The 27,203-nt window shown below is 38.1% G+C and overlaps 1 protein-coding gene across 3 annotated transcripts in view; it reads left to right on the top strand.

Moving 5' to 3' along the window:
* CLHC1 (clathrin heavy chain linker domain containing 1) overlaps positions 1–26,937 on the top strand; it is a 31,937-nt gene extending 5,000 nt beyond the window's left edge. For 2 of the 3 annotated variants that reach the window (XM_015888717.3, XM_025169049.2), the window contains exons 2-12: positions 315–597; positions 2,354–2,541; positions 5,841–5,974; positions 6,659–6,860; positions 8,231–8,349; positions 10,788–10,875; positions 12,052–12,158; positions 12,285–12,459; positions 14,790–14,992; positions 20,845–21,024; positions 21,632–26,936. In XM_015888717.3, the coding sequence (XP_015744203.1) occupies positions 415–597; positions 2,354–2,541; positions 5,841–5,974; positions 6,659–6,860; positions 8,231–8,349; positions 10,788–10,875; positions 12,052–12,158; positions 12,285–12,459; positions 14,790–14,992; positions 20,845–21,024; positions 21,632–21,828 (1,776 nt within the window). In that variant the 5' untranslated portion in view covers positions 315–414 and the 3' untranslated portion in view covers positions 21,829–26,936. Of the gene's footprint in view, positions 1–314; positions 598–2,353; positions 2,542–5,840; positions 5,975–6,658; positions 6,861–8,230; positions 8,350–10,787; positions 10,876–12,051; positions 12,159–12,284; positions 12,460–14,789; positions 14,993–20,844; positions 21,025–21,631 lie in introns of all 3 variants that reach the window. The other variant, XM_088149445.1, reaches the window with a different exon arrangement.
* Positions 26,938–27,203: the final 266 nt, after the last annotated feature.

The following is a 27,203-nucleotide window of genomic DNA, read 5'->3' as shown; positions in this document are numbered from 1 at the left end:
GATTAAAAATTTAAAAATAAATTTTAAAAGTCCTTTCAGCTTTGTAAATGTTTTGTTCCTAGCTCATAGCTCAGTTTCTTAGCCTGCAACCCACACTTACCTGATAGTTCTCACTGAATTTGACAGGAAGTACTTAAGATCTGCAAAACCTTGCTATTATATCCTACCTCTTCCTCCATATTAAATTTAATATGGCTATTCTAGGGCACTGCAACTAGATTTATGGTCCTTATTTTACCTGGAAATAAGCCATGTAGAATGCATGCTTAAAGTTGATGTGTTAGATAAAATTTACATTTCTTTTATTGCTGTAGCATTATTTTTAGGTTTTGACTGAAGCATGTCTTCTGATCAAAAGAAGGAACTGATACCTTAGTTGCTATCTGCAATGGAAATTTAGCTGTCTTCTCCACCATGAAATCAGCCTGTGTTGGAGCAAGTAAACACTCAGTGCTTCCTCCCATCATCCCAGAGACTGAGAAGGAATTTCTGGAGAGCATTCAGAGTTATATCATTTCAGAAATTGAAAAAGTGGGCTGTACTAAGCAAGGACCAGCAGAGGACTATTATATAATATACAGAAATGTATTTGAAATGGTAACTAAACACTGCTAAAAATATTCTGTTTTTCATGATCAGTGAATGTGATCTTTATGGTTTTGGTATATTGTCTGATTTATGCTGAAATCAGTGCAAAATAATAACATGTAGCATGAACTAGTGAGGTAGCTGCATTGCCTATAACATCAAATCTTCTCTGCTAGTCTGTTAATAGTAACACTGATTGATGTTTTTTAATTGTAGAATTTTTTTAATATTCTTTATATTGTGGTGGGGTTTTTTTTTTTTGTATGCCACCCAGAGTCACATTTTGTGAGATGGGCAGCTATATAAATATGATTAAATAAATAAATAAAATGTTCGTATAATTGTATTTTAGCTTAATAAGCCAACATATGAATGGATATTTTAGCTTGACATGCATCCCCTCTGCTCTTCCCTTCATTGATAAATGAAGTAGAATTGTTTTCATTAACTAGAATTTTCCATTTCATTTGAACCAGCAGCTTTAAAACAAGACATGATATCAAACTAAGTTCAGACTAGGGACTGAATACTTCCTTACAAGGAAAGACTACAGTGACAGGGGGAAAATATAACTACAGAAAACAGGATTTTTTCTAAAAATTAACACTAAAATTATACAGAGTGTTGTGAAAAAAGGAACAGTTTCCTCCCTTTAATAGTAGTGTCAATGTAAGATGACCAATCTGAGGTCAGGGGCTACACAATCGTTTTTTCTTCCCAACACATGCATACACACACATTATCCAGTCTTCTTGATCTTCCTATCTCACTCTGAGGGATCCTTTCCCTGAGTATGGCATTGTGGGCCAGATAGCCTCCGAGACTACCAGGGCTACCACAGGTGCTGGCCCACAATGTGTTACTTTGAGAAAGAAGCCCTCAGAGCAAGGCATTTGGATTTGCTGGTTGTTGTACATAGCCTAATACCTTGCTTTGATGAGTATTCCTATGAAAGAAGCATTCAGCCCATTGGCCACTTTAAAGTGGTTTTTTTTCCACTAATACATGAGAAGAAAAGAGATTATAGATTTGTTTCTCCCTAAACTGTTAAAAAAAAGCCCTACAAAAATGGTTGGAAAACTAGCCAGGATTAGATCTGTTTCAGATTTAATCAGATTAGCTCTCAGTTAATCTGGTGCTACTTTACTGGGTACATAAATTATCTAGAAGTTCTGCAGGACTCTGTGGTATTCTATGAACAGGATCCTTGGCTGCATTCCTGTTGCATTTGCTATTTAAACTTCCCTCATTTGATGTCTAGAAAAGTATGACATACCTCCTAAAGATAGAAAAGAAATAGGCAAGGACAGTCTCTCCTTTTTCTTCAGTCTCTCACTTGAAGCAAATCTTGCCCTGCCTTCTGACAGTGTTAATTTGCTCTTGACATTCTGGTTGTTTCATCCTCTTCTATGAGTTTTAAGCTGTTCTGTGGGTTTTAAGATGAAGGAAGGTGGTAAATATAAGATAACTTTATTATAAACTTGAAACTTTGGGCTTAGAAGTATGTATTCAGTTGGTGAGGAATAACAGGAAATGTTCATTGCATTCATTTCCTGCTGATGGGCTTTCCAGAAGCATCTACCGAGCAATGGCGGGGAACAAGATAGTGGACCAAAATGGTCTTGTCTTTTGATTCAGAAAGACTTTTTTCTACCTGTGATAAGCTCAGCTCTTTAAGAGTTCATGGAATGAATATTTTCTAACGTTTATTGTCTCACTACTAAGCAGTGATGGCAAATAATCAGCTTCTATATTGTTAAAACAGATAATTGAGCATGTTAATGCATACAAGAACATTCTGACTACAATCAAGCAAGAATATGATGCTTTTATAGAAGCATTAAAGGAGGGCCGGCACAATGCATTTTATCTTCATGGAAAATTAAAAATGTTAGCATGTGAATCTTCAACTTTAATGTATTATAAGAAGAGAATAACTCAGCTGGAAGAAAAGTAAGAACCTCTTTCACTCTTTTGCAGGGGAGATATTCAAGGCACAATTTTGAACTAGTCTCTTGTACAGTGACATGATCTGATTTGAAATTACTAGTATTGTATGGGATTTTTTTTTCATTTTTTAAAAAGTATTTGTAATATCTTATGTTTTTGTGGATGTTTACAGAATGAATATTTAATGCAAGTTAGGTTTAGGAGAAGAAAGGCAAATAAGAAATGCTATCTATTTATATATGACAGATGAAGACACTGAAGGCACTGCCACAGATGACCAAGTAGAATTGCACTGGAGTTTGCATGCCACCAGATAGAGATAGCTAGCAAATTTGACATGAAAGGGACGTATCTCCAGTATACTAGTGCACCACACTATGCAAAACAGTTCCACAGCACCCTCAGTTCATCAGTTGGATACAGTTAGATGTTATATTCCAGTGAATGGTGATAATGGAAGAATCAGAGGTTAATTTGGAGAAAAACTACAACACTCTGAAAGACTGCAATCCAGAGGAAAAAAGTGTTCTATTATGCAGATGGGTGGATGAGAAAGTACCAAAAAGTGGGCTACTTAAAGAATGAATGGAAATTATTACTGTTTGATTAATATCTGCCTAGGAAAAAGACCTGTTTAAGCATAAGTCTATTCATATGTATACATGGCAAAGGAATGAATACATATTAAAAAGCATAATTGATTTCATAGTTTATGAAGAAAATTTGAATTAGTGAAGAATACAAGGGATATTCACTATACATAAGGCTGGGTGTCATCAACATAGCAATGGCACCACACTTCAGAATTTTGAATTCTTTCTTCATTAATTCCATGTAGGTGGTGAACAGCATGAGGGACAAGATGGAACTCTGTGGGACACTATAGGCTAAGTCCCATATAAGCAAACTGTTCCAGAAGCTTACAAACTGCATACCACCAGAAGAGATCAGAGATATGTTGGGAAAGAAAAGTGAGCAAGGAAATGGTTATGGTGTCTTTCCCAAACCTGGTACTCCCAGATATGTTGGAATTAACAACCAGATTGGAGAAGGCAGGGCTATAGGATGTAGAGGAGGAAGAAAAAGAGAATCCTTATAAATGCTTTAATAATAATATTTTTCTCTGTCAGGTAGTTCTTCAATCAAAACATATGATGATTTTTTAAACTTTTATGTTTGATGATCTATTATTTTAAACGTGCATTTAGATTATTTTGTTGACCAGGAATACATTTAATGTTTTTTGTATTATTATTTTGTAAGTTGGCTAGAATATGACTTACCAAAATAAGGCTTAGTACAAGTGAAATAAATGTTGTAGTTCCATCTTGCTGTAAAAGCTTAAAGTATGGTAATAATACAGTGGGGCAAAAAAGTATTTAGTCAGCCACCAATTGTGCAAGTTCTCCCACTTAAAAAGATGAGAGAGGCCTGTAATTTTCATCATAGGTATACCTCAACTATGAGAGACAAAATGGGGGAAAAAATCCAGAAAATCACATTGTCTGATTTTTAAAGAATTTATTTGCAAATCATGGTGGAAAATAAGTATTTGGTCACCTACAAACAAGCAAGATGTCTGGCTCTCACAGACCTGTAACTACTTCTTTAAGAGGCTCCTCTGTCCTCCACTTGTTACCTGTAGTAATGGCACCCATTTGACCTTGTTATCAGTATAAAAGACACCTGTCCACAACCTCAAACAGTCACACTCCAAACTCCACTATGGCCAAGACCAAAGAGCTGTCGAAGTACACCAGAAACAAAATTGTAGACCTGCACCAGGCTGGGAAGACTGAATCTGCAATAGGCAAGCAGCTTGGTGTGAAGAAATCAACTGTGGGAGCAATAATTAGAAAATGGAAGACATACAAGACCACTGATAATCTCCCTCGATCTGGGGCTCCATGCAAGATCTCACCCCGTGGGGTCAAAATGATCACAAGAACGGTGAGCAAAAATCCCAGAACCACACGGGGGGACCTAGTGAATCACCTGCAGAGAGCTGGGACCAAAGTAACAAAGGCTACTATCAGTAACACACTACGCCGCCAGGGACTCAAATCCTGCAGTGCCAGACGTGTCCCCCTGCTTAAGCCAGTACATGTCCGGGCCCGTCTGAAGTTTGCTAGAGAGCATTTGGATGATCCAGAAGAGGATTGGGAGAATGTCATATGGTCAGATGAAACCAAAGTAGAACGTTTTGGTCTAAACTCAACTTGTCGTGTTTGGAGGAGAGAGAATGCTGAGTTGCATCCAAAGAACACCATACCTACTGTGAAGCATGGGGGTGGAAACATCATGCTTTGGGGCTGTTTTTCTGCAAAGGGACCAGGACGACTGATCCGTGTAAAGGAAAGAATGAATGGGGCCATGTATCGTGAGATTTTGAGTGAACACCTCCTTCCATCAGCAAGGGCATTGAAGATGAAACGTGGTTGGGTCTTTCAGCATGACAATGATCCCAAACACACCGCCCGGGCAACGAAGGAGTGGCTTCGTAAGAAGCATTTCAAGGTCCTGGAGTGGCCTAGCCAGTCTCCAGATCTTAACCCTATGGAAAACCTTTGGAGGGAGTTGAAAGTCCATGTTGCCCAGCGACAGCCCCAAAACATCACTGCTCTAGAGGAGATCTGCATGGAGGAATGGGCCAAAATATCAGCAACAGTGTGTGAAAACCCTGTGAAGACTTACAGAAAACGTTTGACCTCTGTCATTGCCAACAAAGGATATATAACAAAGTATTGAGACGAACTTTTGATATTGACCAAATACTTATTTTCCACCATGATTTGCAAATAAATTCTTTAAAAATCAGACAATGTGATTTTCTGGATTTTTTCCCCCATTTTGTCTCTCATAGTTGAGGTATACCTATGATGAAACTTACAGGCCTCTCTCATCTTTTTAAGTGGGAGAACCTGTACAATTGGTGGCTGACTAAATACTTTTTTGCCCCACTGTATGGTAATAGTCCCCATTGGCTATGCTAGCTGGGGAATTATGGAAGATGAAGCAACACGCTTTGCTTTCATTTCTTTTAGCTGTAGACTTTACCCTATCAGCCTATGTCCCCTCCATCTTCATTCATTCACTTTGTCCCCAAATTCCCAGTAAAATTACACAAAGCTAAGTAACTCCCATTAATAGTATAACGATTTTTAAGGAAATACTTAAAACTCAAGCATCTAAAATCCCAAAGGGCTTTATAAGTCCTTTTCAACTGCTGAAGTTATAAGCAATTGCCTATAGCAGATGAGACAACATTATGTAATGTAAAATTTGAATTGCTTCTATTTTAGAATGAAAAGAATTGAGAAGAATTCTGCAAGAACTGAGAGCTTGATACAGAAACTAAGAAGTTTAAGGTTAACACTCTCAGTTAAAGAAGATTTAACCAAAGCCCAGAAGATTAATCCTGCTAAAAAAATTCCAGGTAAGATGTAGCTGTTTGTAATACAAAAATAATTTTTTTCTCATATTAGGAGCATGAACCAGCATCTGTATTATATTGCAGTGTTAATATCTAAGATGGTTTGAATAATTATATGTTCTCTACAACATTCTAAATCTTAGCTGAGCCAGGATTGAGGGCCAAACCAAAATAGAGAGACATATGGATGATGCCCTTTCTATCTAGTATTTTTTATGGATGATTACTTTGGGCAAAACTGTCATTAACTATCACATGCAATATATGAAACAGTAGAATTTATTTGTACTTAATATCATATGGATATACAGACCTCTTTTCTTCTAAGTCAGAATATTGACTAATCTAATTTGCCCATCTGTTGTCTAGTCTAGTTGGCAGCAGCCTTTAAGGACTAGGGCAGAGAGAATGGAGTCCCAAACTTCTACCTCTGGAATATTTTTAGTTGGACATACCAGGATTTGACATTGAGTCTGTAATGCAAAGCATGCATTCTACTTGTGAATTGTGGCTTCTTTCTAGTTATCCACTTCAGAAAAGGAGACCTCTCTGTTGACTTTAAAGTCTGGTTATAATAACAGTATGCTTTTTTGTTGTAACATAATTTGTACAGTTTGAATTTATAGACAGTTAATATGATCATAGATGGAAATTCATAGGAACATTGCTCCTCCTTTTTTTCAACAGGTCTTAATTTGAAAGACTCCCTTGATATAGATGTCCTCTCTAAGCACCTAGCTCATCTACAAAATAGGTTGAAGGAATTGAAAGAAGACATGTTGACAAAATACATTCCCATAGAAAATACAGCCAATGTTGAGGAGGACATGAAACGTGCTCTTCATAAGCGAAATATGGCTGAAAAAGAGAATGAGAGTCTGAAGCTTTGGTATAATGGTCCCTTTTACAATATGCACTTACTTTTTCTTAAGGAAATTCAGGGTATTTTTCTTCCTTCATTCTTTGAATAGTGGAAATAGTTATAATAACTTTGTCCCCTTTACTTTCATCAGATTAGAGGAATGGCTTAGAATAGATCCTAGAATTGTAATTTCTAGAATTTTCTGTTCTGTCCCAACATTTGTGGTTAGATTAGTACCAACAGAAAGCCCAAGAACCTTCAACTGGAACATAGCAGCCATTAACATGCTTACTGGGGGGAACTCAATGTGTAGAAGACATATTAACCCCAGGCATTTGGGTCACGAGGTCAGGTGAACTTTGCTGCTGTTGCTGTATTTCTTGATGTGTTTCACTAAGAAAGGGGTTGTTGATCTTTGGGCGCCAGGAGTTGTATGCCATGGTTTTTGCATTTTAGTCATTGTATGCCATCCAAAGTCATCATTGTGAGATGGGTGGCTATATGTATACAAACACACACACACAAATAAATAAATAAATAAATAAATAAATTTTGCATATATAAGGCTCAGTTCCTGGGACTTCCTGGCACTATTAAAGGGGATAATAACAATTTACAGTATAATAATAGATTATTATGAAACAATCAGTTGAAGTTTATTGGATACAAGCATTAGAAAATACCACCATGTGAAATATGAGAAAGCCACTGTCAGTCAGAGTAACTGGTAGTTGGTTGAATGGACCAATTGTATGATATACTGTAATATTAATAAAATTTATAATTAAAAATAAATTTAATTAGTATGTGTAGGGCTTGTTCATGTATTACATCATCAACGTATGTTCCACTAAAATACCACAACAGGCCTGCTGAATCAGGCCAAGGCCCGTTTTAGTCCAGCATTTTGTTTTTCACAGTTGCCAACCAAATGCCCCTAGGATGCTGGCAAGCAGAAGATGAGGTATATTTTTTTCCTACCATTGTTCTCCTTTAATTGAATTTAGAGGCATAGTGCCCCCAAGCTGAAATTAACATTGTGAACCCATTTAATACAAATATAAGTGAATACAGAATAGCAAGGGACTTTTTTCATAATATGCATATGAAACCTGCTTTTAGCATGAAGATTTGCCAATATGAGAAATGCTTCCATTCAGTCAACATGCTTTGCAGTTGTATGCAATAACTTATTAATAATTGCAGTGTAGTTATGTATGTATACATAACATGCCACTTGACAAATCTAGACATTGGGAAAATTCTTTTTCTCAGGAGACTTGTCCTGTGTTTATACAAGGGAATAAAATGATGTTGGAAGGACAAGCCTTGGAGGATTCGAATTACAGAGTGATATTGATGTAGCCACATTTCAGCCAATATTCTGTTCTTTATAGTTTTTATCGGCTAACTCTGTTTGCAAATGTGATCACTATCTGGGAAAATACCGACAGGAACATTGACACTCTGCAGCAGCTCATCTTTCAGATGATAGAAAATGAGAAACTTGCAAAAGGTAAAAATATATTTTCAGACTTCAACTTTTTACAACAAATCAGCAAAAGAAAGCGTATTTGTGGTGTGTGCCAAGTCAGCATGTCTCTGTTATGTGGCAAAAAGACTCTGTGTCATTTATTTGCACAAACAGGGCTCATATTGTCTTTATTTTTCTTCACTGGGCTTTGTGCTCTATACCTATGTTGTGGGAACTACACTGATTACAAATAGGTTTCCAGGGTGCATTTTGTAGTGTGCTGATTGTGACTTATAAAGCCATTTATGGCACAGGTCCTTGTTACCTGTGGGACTGTCTTTTCCTTTTTTAAAAAATAATTTTATTAAGGCTTTTAATAAACATAGTAAAGTTAACACAAACTATATTAAAAGAAAAAGAAAAGTGCAGAAAAAAGAAAAAAACAACAACAAAGACAGTAATAAAGAAGTGGCTTCCAACCTTCATTACACGGAGCATAAGCTAATATACTAACTTTTTACCCTCTTTTAAAGTTACAAATTAAAAAAAAAACTCTTCTCCCCATACCCTACCTTTTATCTATATGCAATCCAGAAATCATCTTTTCAATCCTGATTCAGCAAAAGTCCATTAGGAGGTACCAGAAATATCAAACAAATGGTTTAGCCCTGGTGAAATAATCCAACTTTATATTCCTTCTTTTTGCTCTGCACAATCTTGACCTTTAAATCCTTCTTATCACAGGATTTGATCTTTCATCACTCTTTGGTATTTAAAAGAAGTCTTCAAAGCTTTCACCAGCCTACTTTGTAAATTCCATAAAGAGGCGTTGTCCAAGATTTCTCATCGAAGCTGTTCCAGATCCAGATCCTTTCCCATAAAGAGGCATCATCCAGAATTTCTTGTCACAGCAGTTCCATGTCCAGATCCTTTTCTTGATTTATCTTTTGCTTTCCCATTTTAGTAATCTCAATTTTGTTGCCTTCAAACTCTATAATGTCTATGTCAGGTGAAGGTTTTTTAAAATTTTTCTCATCACCTTCAAAAAGTTTATCCATTGAAATCTGTCATATTCCATTGAATATATCCTTTCTGATATATTATTTATTAATATTTCAATCCATGTTTCAGAAAATGCTTTCATATAAGAAAAAGTTATAGCTGGCTTAGCCATTTTACTCCTTTCTGCCTGGTCATTTGGTTCGCTCTAGTGTTCATTTGCAACCTTCATCAAGCCTCAATTCCTAATATGGATTTAGTTCTGTTTCAGAGGCTTCCACAAGTATATTATTTAATTGTAGACTTGTTTTTCAAATCTTACAGCAAAAATAGCCAATATTCCAAATCTCTCTGGTCTCCCAATCCATTTAATACTTTCTTAAATCAAAGTTCTTGCTCCCCCTTTTTGCCAGTTGTATATTATTTTAAATTTTTAAAATTTTATTTAAAATTTCTTAAATCCAAAGAAGAAGGTAAAACTCACCAGGTGTCAAATTAAGCTTGCCATTTTGAAGGTCTCTAATATCCATAAAGTAGTTAAATTGAACATTTCCAAAAGTGATTAGAAAGTGAGTTTGACTGGCTTTATGTCCCTATGAAAGGCTCCGCTGCTGCTGAGAGCAAAGATGTCTTCTCCCTCAGCTCCTGGCACTCAAACCCCCGCTGTTTTATGGTCTCCTTGCAAGGAGCTGCCATTCAGAGCACTCATGGGTAATCTCCCGATCTCTTGTCTGGAGAAATTTGAAGGACCAGTCTTTTGTTCTACACAGTGGTCATTGTCTCTGCTCATTCACAGAGACATCTTTAGTCAGCCATGACTCACACTGAAAGGCTGGGACTGTCTTTTCCAAATAGGATCTGCCCACCTTGTGCATTCTAACCAAGAAGGTTTGCTTCTGATTCCCCCTCTTCAAGAAGTCAAAGGGAAGTGAGTGTGGATGCAGGCCTTCTCTGTGGCCACTCCAGCCCTATGGAATACTCTCAGTTTAACTTGGTTCCCAGCCTTTTACCTTGCAGAGCAGGTGAAAATCATCCTCTTCCATCAAGCCTTTGAAGTATAGGTGGTTGGTTATTATACCATTTGGTGCCTACATTTTATTATATGGTTTTACATTAAATTTCTGGATTTTATGTTTCACAATTTGTTTATATATTTGATTGCTGTGAACCACCCTATGATTGGGATGGCATTCAAATCCTGTGAAACGAAATTCTCAGATTCTCCCTATGCTACTTCCTATGCCTGGACTTGCTTCCTTTTCTATTATAGTGTTTCTTCCTTGTTCTAGATTTATCAACAGGGTAAAGAGAGCTCCAGCAAGGCCTTTGAAGTGTAGGCCACAGTTTGAAGTGGTGAAAAGAAGTGTGTTTCTACTGCAGATGTACCCCTTGCAAGTTCGTGATTTGGCTAATATGTATTCTGTTTTTGTTTTCTAAGTGTATAAAATATTAACTTCTTATGAATGGATCTAACCTTTCAGATTCAATTGCTTCTAGTGTCTCAAGTGTATTTGAACGTGATCCTTCTAAAAGCAAAGAGGCAGAAGATCTGATTGAATATATTGAAAGGTAAGATAATGAGAGACTCTTCTGATCTCCTTGCTGTCTCTTTATTTAGGCAAATGAAATTGCTTAACACATCAAGCACACTAAGTCTGTGCATGTTTGAAAATATGCTTTATGCAAATGCAAGACTTCTCTGTTCTTCATTAAAGTAACCTGTCCTTTTTTCATGCTTCTGTACAAGCATGAAAGAAGATGTAGCTGCTTAAGAAATTGCTTCATTAAAGTCATTCTTAGAGCAGCCACATTTTTATAAGATTCATACAGAAGTCTGAAAAAGGCAGTCTACTTTAATGTAGAGCAAAGAGATGTTGCACTTACTCGAAGTGTGAAGCACTTCTTCAAATCATTTTTGAAGCACACATAGTCCTAATACTTTCCCATTACCTATCTCCTACCACAATGAATGCGCTCCACAAGAGCACAGTGCAATATAGCAATATAGTGAGGAATAGGAAGTGAAAACAGAGATACAGACTTTTTATGAGACTTGCAGCACAAAGTGCTAAGTAGGAAGATAAAATCTTGCCCAGTCAAAAAGTTCCAGTGAAAAATGTTGTCTTTTTCTTGGCAAAACAAAACGAAGGAAATGTTTGGAACAAAGACCCTCAGACTGTTCCCTTTTATTAGGCCAATGCAAAATGAAACTGCTACTTTTCCTGCCTAATAATGAAGAAAAATTATTTGGGAACCAAATATGCATTAGATATTTGTCCAGTATTGGACAGAACGACATGAAGATATATGCTGCTGCTCTGGAGATCTTATAATTATTGTTGGACTTACAAGACATCAGTAGGGGACAAAATCAGGGATTGATATCACTAGTGAAAAGTTACCTAGGCAGGTAGAGATAAGGATGATAAGAAGCTAGAGATAGTTTGGGCAAGGATTTATTCTGGAAAAACAGAACTTGAAAAAGTAATGAAACCTGAAGTATGATTCATCTGTTCCAATGGGGAAGTTTTCACAAAGTTGGAACATGTATTTTTAACTCCTTTCACTTCTCAGTTTTGGGGCACAAAGGCAGGGTACCAAGTTACTTTACCTATTGTTTAACTTCATTCAGATTGCCCTTCCTCCACAGCTCAGCTAGCTAATGCACTCACTTGGCCAATAATAAAGCTGTTTTTGTACCCATTCTCCATCACTTACAATGTTGTAATCTTTGAACTGTGCTAGGTTCAATGAACTGTTTTCCCGTTGTCAGTATGAGGCCGCGGCAACATATGCAGCAAACTGCCCTAGAGGAATCCTCCGCAATGAAGAAACCATGGAGAAATTTAGAGGTATGGACCCTCAGATACAATCATTCTGAGTTCAAATCCTTCTTTGATGGAAGATCTGAGCTTGAGAGTATAGAAAGCAAGCTGCAGCAAGCAAATGCTTTAAAAAATATTGCTTTTTCCCTTCAGCTGTTGGTCATATTAAAGGGAAGATCCTCCCTCTGCTTTTATACTGTGACGCACTCATAACTACAACCATTGCTGTTAAGAAGCGTCTTCCTGCAAATTTGACCACTGAAGCCATCAAATGTGCTTTAGCTGAGAAACGATTAGACCTGGTGATGCATTGGGTCACTTTGCACAAGTAAGTGGTCATTCAGAATCCTAGCTCAGTAGCAGAAGACATGCATTATGTACAAGTAGTCCATGGTTTCATTCTTTGGGAATTCCATATAAATAAAACAAATGTTCAAGAATAGCAGAATCTTGGGCAGTGACTAATTGTCAGAATATTCAGTACTAAGCTAGATGGCATATTTCCAATACAGGTAGTCCCCAGGTTAAGAACACTCAGTTCAAGGTCGGCCCATTGTTAAGAACAGAGCCTATTATAGCAAAATCTGAATTAAATACACAACGATTCAAGTTAAATACACAATGGTTTGAGTTAATTACATAATACTACTTATACAGTATTATACAATAATACTATTCTGGCTTACATACAAATTCAACTTAAGGACAGACCTTGGGAATGGAACACATTCTTAAACTGGGCACTACCAGTATAGCAGTTGCTGAAGAAATACTATTGCTTCTGCTAAACAAATGTCAGTGGTACATTCTTAGACAACAATTCCCAAAGGAATTTTCAAACTAAATCAGCCCATCTCCATCAGACTCAATTCATCTAAGCTGAAGACAGGGTGGAATAAGGTGTCTTTCAGAAGGAGGGCAAGGATATTTATAGTTAGGAAAAAGCAGCAAAAATAGAACTCAATTCTATTATCTTCCTGGCATGGAAATTGTTATGGTAATGTCAGAAGGCTCAGACTTCATTGGGAGGGGCCCACTGTAAGAAGATAACCTGTAGATTCTTGCATTCATAGTAAGATACAGCAGGCATTGCTTTTTTAAATTGTCCGTAATAGCAACTACCTTCTTATTTTCCCTTAACTCCAAGCAGGAGGGATTTGGAATGATGAGGATTAATCTGGCAAGAAGAAAGGATCACCCATGCCTTTTCTTTTAGTTCTCTCTAAAAGCAGAAAACATGGCCAACTACTAGACATATTAGCAAGACATACCAACATTAGCAAAGTATTTTATCAACACAAAGTTCTAATTCAAGCTTTTCTTTTTACTAAGTCTTGAGATAAAGAAAATAAGAGAAATTACCAATTAAACAATATTCCCTAACCACCCATATGCTTGCTAAACATCCATTATATGCAAGTTTCATTGGGAGGAAAATTAGTAGAGACAAAAGCAATAACCAGCTCAGTATCTTTCAAAAAGACTATGATTTTGATAAGAGGATGAGGTTTATTGCTTACAGCTCATCTTCCATTTTTAAGTGGGACCACTACCTATTCCATCTCCAGAAGCTTCTGGACACAAGGAAACTGTTCCATCATTGGATATTCCAAGGCTACTCCAATGGAAATAACAAATGGCTCACTGTGCAGCACAGAAGGGATGAACCAGATTTCCCAGCAATTCTCAGCAGGAGGGTCTTGTGGTGCTCTGGGTACAAAGGCACCATGGAAAAGAGTGCATGAAAGAGATCCTTAAAAGACACCTACAATTCCACATACAGCCTTGTCAACCTTGGTGAACATAGGAGAGTAGCCAGTTTTGCCATTTCTGATAGAAGCAGCAATGGTTTATTAAAACAAGGGCAATGACAGAGATGGCAATGAGCACCAGAGAGAAATCACAGTCAGATCACCTATCATTCATGGGCTCCCTTTCATCCTTACATCCTGGTTGCCTTTGGCTTTCAGATTGCTGTTGGGGACTGGGGGTCTCTGAAACATGGGATGAGTTCCTCCTCCTGCCCTATTCCAGGCCAGGTCATGGAGATCTCCAATCTGTAGCTCAGTCTGCAAACTCCAGGTGCAGCCAAAGTCTCTGGACAGCACAGCACCAGGAGTCCAGGGTCAGCTTAAGAGGCAAAAAAATCACCAGCTTAATGGGGAAGAGGTATCACCTGTCAGGCAAACCTACGGGGGCTCGTGATTTCCTCTGCACCATCTATCAAGCCTATAAATGCACTCCAGTGAGGTTTATTAAATCAGGCATATAGGTCGGGCATGATACCACTTGCCTCATTTCTATTCCTGTTGGATATTTTCCGATGTATATTCAGATCTTACTCAATTTACATGGAGACTGATTCTTCTTAGGAGAAGGAGAGACTTTTAAGGAGTAGGAAGCTGGGCTTTGGTAAATTATACCCTATTTTCTAAGAGGAGCAATGAATGAGGAGAAAGAAATAGTGTTGTGAATTCTTCATACATGCTTGTCTTCTTTTTCTTTTCCTGTATACCTTCTCTTTATCATAACTCTTAGATTTTAAGTTATTCTTCTAAAAGAATAAGATATCATTATCATTATTGTTCCACTTTTCTTTACAATGCCCCAGAATCCTTCAATTATCTAATGATGTTCTGTTGGCTTTGTTTCTCCCAGACTGGAATTCTGTGAGGCTGCTGGTGATGCAATCTATCAGTATGCAGAGGTGGATAAGCACAACAAGTCCCAGTGCCTAGCTTTGGCTCAAATTGCATACAGTGAGTGTGGAGCACACAAAAAGGCTGTTCTGTGCTTGTGCAAACAGGGCCAAATTTATGGAGCCATGGATTATCTACATCATTTCCAACCACTTCCCAAAGGTAAATTTCAGAGCTATACTGTATATATTTCTCTATTTTAAATTCTATCTGATAGTGTTGCAATGGTGTTCAGGTGGCTTTCAGTACAGTTGTGTACTTTAATACAGTCATATTAAAACCATTTAAACCAGCTGTTAAAAATACAGCTAATCCCCAGGTTAAGAACACCCAGTTTAAGGATGACCCATAGTTAAGAACGGAGCCTATTGTAGCAAAATTCAAGTTAAATACACAATGGTTCGAGTTAATTATACAATACTACTTATACAATATTATACAATACTGTTCTGGCTTACATATAAATTCAACTTAAGGACAGACCTTGGGAACAGAACTTGTTCTTAAACTGGGGAGTACCTGTCCTAAAATAGCAGGAATACTGTATCCTACTGAATGGCTTGTATAAATAAAAAGGATCTTAGCTAGTCTACAGAAAATAATCTGCTAGGCAGCCTTAGGAAAGAAGTTTCATAAGGAGCCCACCACTGTTGAAGAGACTCAGCTATGCTGACCTCAGAATGCAGAAAGAGTTTCTACTGGTAATCTCAAAATTCATGATGAGAGACATAGGAAAGCAAGCTTTCTGCCACAGGGCCTAAAACCCTCATTTATCAAAGACAAAGGCATATTAAATCTGTAGCGCAAGTAGGTCACAAATAATAATGCCACCAACAATGGCTACCCATTCTGGACATTATTTACTGTTTTGTGGAGCCAAGGGGGAGACAGAAAAAAAAAATGTTTTTCTCCTAACAAGAGACTACGGGAGCACTGGAAAAGGAATGGAAGAGAAACTAGACATAAACAGTCAAAAGATAGCAGGCGAGTCAGTTGACAGTTAATTTCACAAATGTCATCTTCCCCCAGGTGGAAAGAAACCCAGGAAGAAGCATTTTAAATCATTCAAAGAGATTCTGCCTGATTAACTCACTATGAGGGTGGGAAATTCTTCTAACTAGTTTTCAAAATTCTATATTTACCCCAGACTAGAATTAAAGATACTTTACTGAAATCTATGTAATTCTTACTTCCTTGATTTTGCCCAGCTGCATGGGACTTGACAGGTATGAGTTCCTCAGTCATGAATTGCATTAACTACATGAAGGAGTCCTGAAGTTACGGTCTTCTCAGTGCCTGTGAAAGAGGACAGCAGTTTGAGAAACACAGCAAATTTTGCACGTTTCTTCCATTTTTTGGAAAACAGATAGCTAGTTCTATTCATCAAAAGGGCTGTTACAAAAAAAAAATGAAGGAAGCCCCGCCCTAGTGGACTCAGAGATAAGTTGGCTTTTAAAAGTGAAAGTATTCAGTTGTCAAGATAGCTGTAACCCAGCCCCTTTTCCATTTTAATCAATCTGGGTAGAGGCGCCTCTATGAGAATCTTGCTCTTGGATGTACTCAGCAGTCAAGAGTTTGACACCTGGCAATAGATGGAGTACATTTCATAAATCCTGGGCAGGGTGTTAGGCTAGAGAATAAGAGTGAGACTTACAAAAACTCAGGACCGACTACAACACCAAGAACTAGGTCCAGCAACACAGAATACAAGGGAAAAAAGCATGAGGGAAGAAGAGGGAGAAGAGTGTAGAAGAGGGAGATAGAGATGTGCAGGAAACTATAACAGTGAAGCCACTAGGGGGTATAAGTCACAGTCTCAGTTGGTTCTACATTAGTGCACAGAACATGGGAAACAAAAGGGAAACTTGAAATCCTAAAACTAGAAGATAAATATTTATTTATATATCACATTTATATAGCCATCCATCTCACACAAAGCAACTCTGGGCGGCTATATAAATGTGATATATAAATAAATAAATATGATGGCATAGGCATCATTAAAACTTGGTGGGATGACACACATGACTGGTACATAGCCCTGGAATTCTACAGTATATTCAAAATAGTTGTTTTTAACCTTGTATGCTGCCCAAAGTCACTGCTGTGAGATGGGCAGCCATATGAATCATTCAAATAAATAAAAGGAATAGACTGAACAAAAAGGGACGGAGCACTGTACTGTGGGTGAGGCCTTACCCTGTCAGCTGACCAGCTTTTCAAAGACACATGCAATACTGACAACGGGAGAGTTCAGCTCCCCAACCACCTGCTGGAAATCTATCTTTTGCAGGAGTCAGAGGTCGAACAATTTTTTGTTTTCTTTTGCTGGCAATTTCCTATGTCAGGGGAAGAAAGAACAAGATTAGCTATCCTGAACTAATCTTTATCAACATGGAGGAAATGGTTGAAGGCGTGAAGTTGACTGGGAGAAAGTGACCATATTATTTTTGAATCTATATTGTCAAGGGGACAATAGTGAAGAGTCAGACTTGTATACTGGATTTTACAAGAGAGGATTTTAATGAATTCAGCCAGAAAGTAGGTCACATCCACTAGTCTGCAAAATGAGATACTGAAGGTGCAGTTGCAAATAATTAGAAGGAAAAATAGGAAGTATATTGGGGTGACTATATGGGTGGATACATACAGACGTTCTAAAAAGCTGAAAAGAAAAAGAGACATGTATGGAAAATGGCATGAAGAGCATATAACCAAAAGATACAAAGCAATTGCCAAAAACTGTAGGGGGTGTGACAGAAAAGCTAAAGCTCTGAATATGCTGAGGCTTGCAAGAATTGCCCAAAACAACTACCAAAAAAAAGGCCTTGGGGCATACATTATAAAGAAAAGGAAAGGCTGCAAGATCTGTTTCAGAAAGAAGGTATGATGTGGTAACAGGTGATACAAGAACATCTTTTATTTTACATCTGTCTTCTCTCAGAATGGAAATGAAGCTCTAATTGGCCGCTATTGGAAAGAGGGAGCTGCAGAAGATAAAAAAACACATAACTAATTTCAAAGAATTAATGTGTCCAAAGCCAGATTAATTTCATTTTAGAATATTGAAGAAACTAGCAGAGGTGATTACAGAATTATTAAGAGTTATGTCTGAAAAAAATTATAGAAGCAAATGTTACTGTTTTCTTCAAAAAAGGGAAGGAAGAGGACCCAGAATTACAGTGCTTTCAGGTTGATCTCCGTACTAGGCAAGGTCTTCAAGCAGCTTATTAAACAGCAAGTTTGTGAGCACTTGGATAGGAATGAAGGTCTGAAGAGCCAGGATGGGGTTGTTACAAACATGTCATGGCAGACTAACCTCCTTTTTTTGATGGAGTTATCGTGGGGGATGCCATGGACATACTGTACCTTGACCTCAGCAAAGCATTCAGTAGAGTCTATCAGGATATTCTTATAAATAAAATGGTAAAATATGGGATAAATATACAGCTGTTGGGTATATTCATAATTGCTGAGTGGCTGCACCAAGAAAATACAGTGGTACCTCGGGTCACGAATGCTTCTGTTCACGACCAATTCGGGTCACGAACAGCACCGTTCACATAATTTTGCTTCTGTTCGCGAACGCCGGATCGGGTGACGAACAGGATCCGCGGCCATTTTCCCTGCTGTGACACGTGGTCATGGCTTCCTGTAGGGAGGGGGACTCTCCCTCCAAGCAATAACCGCCTCCCCACCCGCCTTCCTGTCCTCCACGCCAGAAGTCACGTCGAGCAAGGTTAGCGTTCTCTTTCTTCATACTGTACTTTGTGTCATATTTTTGTGGTTTAAAAAAACAAAAACATATGGTTCAGAACGGATTAACCGTAATTACATTGAACCTTATGGGAAAATTTGATTCGGATCGCAACCAAAATCTGTTGGCGACCAAATTCAGAGGGGTCAGAACGGATTAACTGTATTTACATTGAACCTTATGGGAAAATTTGATTCGGGTCGCGACCAATTCGGGTTGTGACCAGAGTCGCAGAACGAATTAAGTTCGTGAACTGAGGTACCACTATTCTCATAAATGGCTTTCCTCAACCTGGAGAGTAATATTAAATTGAGTGCCATAAAATTCTGTCCTGGGCCCTACGCTGTTCAATATTTTTATTAATAACTTGGATGAAGGGGCTGAACGAATAATTTTCAGATTTGCAGATGACACAAAACTAGAAAGAATGGCTAAAACGTGAGAAGAAGAAATTCAGAAAGATTTAGAAAGAGGCTCAAACAGCGAGCCAGAACAAACAGGATGAAATTTAATAGGAATAAATATAAAGTCCTGCATCTGGGGGGAAAAAAACAAAATGCACAAGTAAAGAATGGAGCGACCTTGTGAAAAGAATATGGATGTTCTATTAGATCACAAGCTGAACCTGGACCAATAGTGCAATGCAGCTGCTAAAATGACAGATGCTACTTTAAGATATTTTAGCAATATCATACAGTCCAGATCATGGGAAGTGATTGCCCTGCTCTACTCTGCCATTGTCAAACCCTACTTAGAATAATGTGTCCAGTTCTGAGCGCTGCAGTCGAAAAGGAAAACCCATGCCTGGAATGAATTCAGAGGAGAGATACCAAAATGGTGAGGGGATTGGAAACCAAGTCCTATAAGGAACTGGGTATGTTTAGCCTGCAGAACAGAAGACCAAGAGGAGATAAAATAGCAATTGTCAGTTATCTAAAGGTTGTAATATAGAGGAAAGAATGGGACTTGTTCCGAGTTTCTCCAGAGGACAGGACCAGAACCAGTGCTTGAAACTATAGAGACGTAGATCCAGGCTAAACTATTTGATGTAAGAGTCATCAAATAAAGGAATAAGTTGTCTTCTGAAATGGTATGTTCCCCCTCAAAAACTGGATAGTCATCTGTCCAGAATGCTTTAGCAGATCCTGTATTGACCAAGGCTTGAACTGTTCCTTCCAAATGCATGATTTTATGAACTGGGAGGTTTGCAAAAGTATAATTATAAAGTAAGGTGGGAAAAGCTTGCAGGGCATGGTTATTAGAATTCTTCTAGCTCCTTTACCAGCAGAAGCTATAGGAAGCATCTGCATTCTCTTCTGTGCAAGGTGTGCGCACTTCTTCTCCGAGGACTATCGGGATGTAGGTACACGTTTGCATACGTGTCTGTGAGAAAGGGACGGAGTGAATGAATCTAATCAGGATGCAAATGTTTTGCCTCTGTGTGCATGTGTGTGTGGGTGTATTTCTAGTCTCCTCTTGTGTTGCATATGTATCTGTGCATGAATAAATGCACTGGGAAGCACTCTGGGTTACATTCAGTAAGTTGAGCAGGTATGAAATGGCAACTGTGGTTTTAAGATATGGCAGTTTCCTCAATAGTGAATTTTAGCATGCTTACAGCATCACCCAGCCATCCCTAAAATGATAAAAAGACTGTCCTCGGTGCATTTATTTTGGTACATTTTTGTTGGATGACTCTCTGAAACATTTTATTGCAGTTCCCCTAATGGCTAACACTGCTAGTGAACCTATCCTCCAGGTGTTAGTTAATTCAGTCAATTAGTTGTGTGCTGAACAAAGAATTGTATTTCTCAGTCATTCCTAAATCAATGCTGAGAGCAGGGATGTCCGTGGTATGGTCAACCCCAACTGGAGCTATCGAACCTCTGCCCATTTTTACATGCATGCGATGCACAATAAAAAGTAGTGGAACTTTTATCACCTAATCGTGCCTGCCATTGTGATGCTGTTCACAAACACACACTACAGAGGCCCATGATTGTGAGGTAGGAAATGCTGTTTATTTCATTGTTCTTTTGTTATTCATTTAAAGCAAGGATTAAATGAAAAAGAGCTCTTAGGGCAGATGCCTGAAAATGCAGGAATTCCATACTGAGTTTTCAAAGGTAGCACATTTCTGCTCACTTTATGCTGGAAATTAAAAATGAAAGAGACATGCTTTTCAAGCTGCAAATGTAAATATCTATGGATATTTTTGCTTTTCAGGCTTTCTAACACCTCTGCTGTTTGATTTCAGACGATTATACCTTTCTACTGAGCCACTGTCCTCGTATAGATTTCATCCGTTGCCTTACAGATGAATGGAATGGGAAACCACCAGTCATGTCCCTTGGGGAAACCATCCTCTTGCTCATCAGAACAGAACATCGAATCCACTGCATACAGTTGTTGGAGGATATTGTCAAAAAGGACAAGAGTGAGTATAGCCTGACTTTTTCCAGTGGGAATGTGGTAGCCCTACAAGGTAGACCAGGCTAAGAAACTACTTTTATTGTAACAGCTATGGTAACAGAACCTTGCAAGTCTGAATGTGTTTCCCCCCTCCCTCACTTTAGCTTCATGTGAACTAGGGAGGGGCTTGTCTGAGATATTTTCTCAAGTTATTTTCTTAGCCCAGACGCAAGCCCCACTTATCTGACCATTGCCATGGTACCGGCTCTTCTTCCTGTCCTTCAAGGTCATTCCATATGACCTCTACAGAATGTAAATACATTTGTTTGCAATTATCTCACTAGGTAAAATGTAGGGGAGAGATTTTAATTAGAAAATTAAGAGAGGAAAAGGTTGCATTGTCCTTGTGCTGCAATCACAATTCCAAAGTGAGACTTGCTTCCCCTCAAATTAAAATGTATCTACTTTAGACACATTCTTGACAATAATGCCTGTTGAATTCTTGCGTTAATTTAGAATTATGCCAAAAAATATATGCATCGTTTTTTAACAGAGTTATAGTAGTGATTCATACAAGAAAGAAATGCAGCAAAATTTTCTTTGTCTGTTTTCTTTGTCAAACATATTTATAGATAAATTGGAACAAATGATTGTAAAAGATACCTGCAATGTGGAAGGATGGAAGGAGATAGCTGAAATATGCCTCCATGGCAGAAAAGAACATTTATTCAGATTTATCATCTCTATTCTTGGTACCCTGGAAGGAGTGGTTGAAATTCCCATAGATGATACAGAAGATGCCAAATTAATGGAACATGTGTTTTTGTAATTTTCCCACAGAGCACATGGAGGAGCTCTTTGTCCTAGGAGTTACTTATGTTGGCTGAACAAGTAATAACATTACTTAACATTATTGCTGTTTTAAAAACTTAATATATTTCATACCATGTACCTGATTTCATTGTGCAACAATTGCTAGTCATGCTTGATTATTTACGCTTATTTTACTTAAAAACTGGTTTTTGAACTAATTGAGCTATGTTTACCCCTGATCTCTTGTGCTTTTTCTTCCCTTTTTAAGTAATTTGTTTTCTTCTATTTTTTCTTGAAATAGGTAAGTTGAACCAGTTGCTGGAGACACAGTTTTCCATTCCCAAAAAACACATTTAATTTTTAAAATAATGTTGTTTTTAAGTTTATACATTTAGTGGCAAAAATAGAAATTATCTCTGATACACACATGGACAGCTTAGCTATACACTCAGTTATTATTTCCACACACTCTATGAATTGGAATAATAATTCCTAGTTTCTCCCATGGAATCAATATTTTTTGCTCTAATGGTTATGTAACTTTTTATAGCCTTTCCCAGCACGATTGTTGGATTATAAAAGTTGTAGTTCCAACACATCCAGGGGGTACCAGGTGGGATTTAGGCTATCTTATTACATATAGATTCAGCATTAATTTACATTCATGCTATATATAAGTTATTTAGAAAATCCAACTTACACTAATATGTATCATTTTTTTTATACCTCAGACTCTTAACTTGGTTACTAACAAGTTTAACAAGTTACTGAAAATTATATCTCTAAAATAATTGCATCTGAAGATATATTTTCATCCTTATTGTATAGCATCTTTGTTCCTTCCTTTATAGCAAGCAGGTGGTGTTTTTTATTCCCAAGTTCCATAAAACTACCATGTAAGTAGGAAAAGGCCACAGTTCGAAGACACTGTGAATTAGTTAATGAATATTTTCTTGCACCCATACCAGTTACATTTCCCAGGATTCTCTGACAGAAACAAACCAAGGAAAAACACATGTTCAACAAGGTCTCTGCTCTTCACCATAATCTGCATTAAGCAGGTTGATAAAGAACAGCTTAGAGTTAGACATGGATTTTGTGATAGAGGGCTGGGTATCAGCAACCACGGTAGCATGGCCCAACACTTACTTTTATTTTTCACTCCCCCATTCAAGCCCAAATGTATGTTATGAGAAATGCTATGTTTGAATGCCTTTTTAGTTCCCAAGATTGTAGTGCTTTGTATATAAAGTAATAAAGCAAGCCAAGGACGTTCTCACTCTGGGAAGCTGTAACTCTGTAATCATGTATGCAGGGACCACCCTTGGGGGAGGGTATTGAAGTGTGTGTGTCTGTGTCTGTGTGTAGAAAGAGAGAGAGACCCTCAAGGCAAATTAAGTCCTTTATGGCATTGGAAAAGTAAAATATACATAAAAAAGAAGCCACCGTCAAGCACAGATAGTCCCATAATTTGCTCCAAAATGCTGAGTTTTGACCCCAGGCTGGGACCTCACCCAAATTCCATCCTGTCATACAGAGATAAATTGCCAGCTCACTAGTACTTACTGTGTTCTCTCTAGGCATCATCCTAACTTTAGAGAGTTTTGTTGAACACCACCCAGCCACAGATTCTCAGTTCCATTGCTTCCATTGGCTCAGAAAATCACTGTTGGAATCCTGTGTCACCAGGGATCTGTATGTAATCCTGTTAATGAATTGAACAATAACTGTGGGTTTAAATTGGATTGTCATGGTTCACAGACCTTTAATTTCTTAGAGGGCCTTTTTTTTTAAGGAAAGGTAACCCGGAACATTTATTTAAGAATAGAACATACCATATGTGTGATATATTTGTGTGTATGTGTGTGTATAGAGGGGGAAAAAAGTCTAGGCAAGTAAATTTAGTATCTTTAGATGTAGCCAGACTATTTGAAGATAGGAGTCATTTTGTAAAAATGCATGGCAGTTGTTTCCTAATGGCTTAATTTGCCTTGAGGCACACTATACATTCAGCTTCATACCCTCCCCCAAGAGTGGTCCCTGCACATATGACTACAGAATTACAGCTTGTGAAGCAACTGTGTGGGAGTCTCCTTGGCTTGTGCTACTAGTTTATAGACAAGGCACTGTAATCTTGGGAACAAGAAAACCATTCGAACATAGCATTTCTCATAAGATACATTTGGGCTTGTTTTCACAAAATCTTTGAAAAGCAACAAAGTGGGAGTGAAAAATGCAGTGCTGACACAAAGAAAAATTCCCTATTACAGCTGATTTCCTAAGTTCATAATGCTGTCCATTGATAGGAGTTAATTTAAAATAATATTTTAAAAGGAACACACAAGATGCCTATACTTACAGGCCATAATAGGTGTTTAGTAGAAACCAAGGATGATCATTAGTAGGAATTTGCACTGAATTCAATATTACACCTAGGAAAATGTATATAGGATTGCAGTGCTTTTATTTACTTATTTATTACATCCATAACATCATAAAATATTAAACTCTTCAAAGTCTGTTGCTGTCTTCCATTAAAAACTTACATATCCCAAATGCCCTGGAGAAGAGGATCGTTCTGGCTGCTTCCTAAAGGGTAGAGGCTAGGGTAGAGGCTAGCCTGTAGAGAGTAAGGAAGATGACCTTGACGGAGATATAGAGGCTCCATTGCCTAAGCAGAAGGGGCTGAAGCATTTGTTAAATCCAGAACTTCCAGATAACATTTGGAAGCAGCTCAGACAGACACCTCCCTCATTTATTGAAATATAAGAAGAATGAGGAGGTACAGTACAATGAGACTTGCAAGATTCTATTGTTATAGCTACTCTCAATAAAAGTAGTCTTAGCTTTTCTACGGAGTTGACTTCTTGGTCTGGTCTACTTAGTATCGCTGACATAGCCTGACCTCAAAGAGCAAGCTATTCCAGGCAGATTTTACCTGGAAAAAACAGTATGAAAAATAACAAGGACCCAAGCAATATAGAGTTTTGTAGATGCCAACCAGCACCTTGAATTGGGCCAGGAAGCCTATTGACAACCAGTGCAGCTCTCGCACAATAGGTATTCTGCTGAACTGGCTAGCACCAGTCAGCAAGCAAGCAGCTATATTTGTGCCAAAGGCAGTCATCTACAAGGGCAGTCCCACATAGAGTGAACTGCAGTAGTCAAACATGAAAAAGGCATGAGTCACTATTTTCAGTGCCTGCTGGACCAGGAATAGGTACAACTGGTGGACCTGCCACAGCTGGCCAAAGGCTCTCTTGGCCTTGGCTTCCACCTGTTCCAGAAGCAGCTGTGAATCCAGCAGAATCCAGGAGAACCTCCAGATTGCATCCCAACTCTTTCAGGGGAAATGCAACCCCATCTCAAAGGTAATGGTGAAACCTCAGTCTCAGTCTATTTCACCCCCTCCAGTTCCTTACAGTCTCCAGGCACAGAATCGGTACTTCCACCACATCTGCTCACCCTAAAGTTGAAATGTAAAGACGGGTACCATTAGCTTATTGATGATACTGGACCCTGAATTGACAGATGACCTCCTTCAGTGATGTCATGCAAATGTTAGACATGGGGGGGAGCTGGGCCCAGTCATCTTCTAGGATACTTTAATCAGCCAGGAGGGACAGAGATCTAAAACACAAGTGGCTGAACTCATAGGCACCAAGGATCCTGTCCACTTCATCAGGGCAACGAGCTTGAACTTGGGACGGAGCACGGAGGGATGAAAGGTGACACTGAGACCAAACATCAAGGCCACCGTCCCTGAGAATGGTCCAGCTTCCATCTCCCACCACATCTCACCATCCTAAAAGCCTTGCCTATCCTTTCTCCTCCAGCCACCTCAATGTCTCCTGATCCAGGCTGCTTCACACTCAAGCTAAAGAGTCCCAACACACCCTTCCTTCCTTCCTTCCTTCCTTCCTTCCTTCCTTCCTTCCTTCCTTCCTTCCTTCCTTCCTTCCTTCCTTCCTTATTTATTTATTTACATATTTATTTTATTACAAAATTATTAACCGTTTTGGAGTACCCAAAGTATGCAAAATTACATCATGGTGCCAACTGCCTGAAAAAGTTTCTGTTCCCTGCCTTAATTAAATCAAATATGGATTATTGCAAAGGTTGCCTTTGAAAAGTAAATTGGCCAATACCTCCCAAATGTAAAGCAACTTGTTTAGCAGAACAATTTTACTAGCTCCAATGTATTTCTGGGTATAATTCAGACTGCTTGTGATAATATTGAAAGATCGGTATGATAAGGATATGTGAGAGATGACTTCCCATACAAAGTTGCTTGTCTACTGAGTAAAATTTGGAAGTCATCTTAGTTGTACCAACACCCTCTGAGATCTGTGAGGCTACAAAGACAACTTTCTTAGTGATTTCCCTTGGAACTCTGGAATTACATTCTAAGGAGACTTTCATTAAAAAGTTTCCAGAAGTTAGTGAAGAATTATTTAGGAAGAATATCAGTGTATAATCCTACTTGGTATTCTTTATCAATTATTATTTTTATTATTTTAAATATATTTGATGTTTAACTTCCATTAAAGTCTAGATGCCTCAGAACAGCTAACAGTTAAAACCATGAAAACAAATATTAAACAAGCTATATTAATTTATATATTTATCAATTAATTAGTAAAACAACTAGTGTATTGATTGAAGAAGTATGGATTTATTGAGCGGGGGATGGGGCGCATTTCAAAATTGGAAAGACAGTGCAACTCCAAATATAACTTTTTGGATCATGGACGAGTGTTCACTTTTTGTATATGAGCTATTGATGTACTGGAAATATTGATGAATATTATTTCATCTGGTCAAGGATTAATAATGTGTTTAAAGATTAGGGTGAAAGATTTTCTTTATGTCATGTAATATGCTTCTGTTGCTCCCCTTTTGTTTTTCCTCTCTTCTCTTTTTTGTATATCAAAGAAATCTTTCTCTCTTCCACCCAAGCTTTGCAACATAATTTGTGGGCTTAGGCCATAGGAAGTGGCTTTTCCTCCATCTGCAAGTAAAGCAAAATGCTGAACAACTTCGCAGCTAGAGAATTAGGGCCGTTCAGAAGGCAGAGGGGAAAGAGGGCTAGTCTGGGGCCCTTCATTGCAGATGGCCTCAGAAAACCAGTACAAAGCAGAACAAAACACAATATTTAAGAGACATTCCAAATTCATCCATATGAAAACAAGCCCATTTGAATATCAAAATAATACTGATGGCCTCAAATGATTTATAGAATATTATGAAAAGGAAGCAATTTGCTAGTTAGAACTGCTGGTGGAATCTTTTAGCTGCGGCAGTGTTTTTAAGATGCCTCAACTGGCTGGGGAATTCTGGGAGTTGAAGACCACACATCTTAAAGTTGCCAAGGTTAAAAAACACTGCTCT

Source organism: Python bivittatus, unplaced genomic scaffold (assembly GCF_059951505.1).
Source record: "Python bivittatus isolate LINGU-HERP-01145 unplaced genomic scaffold, Pbiv_v1 ctg000020_np1212, whole genome shotgun sequence".
Taxonomy (NCBI): Eukaryota; Metazoa; Chordata; class Lepidosauria; order Squamata; family Pythonidae; genus Python; species Python bivittatus.
Note: the sequence above shows the minus strand (reverse complement) of the source record. Positions and strands in the feature narration are given on the sequence as shown.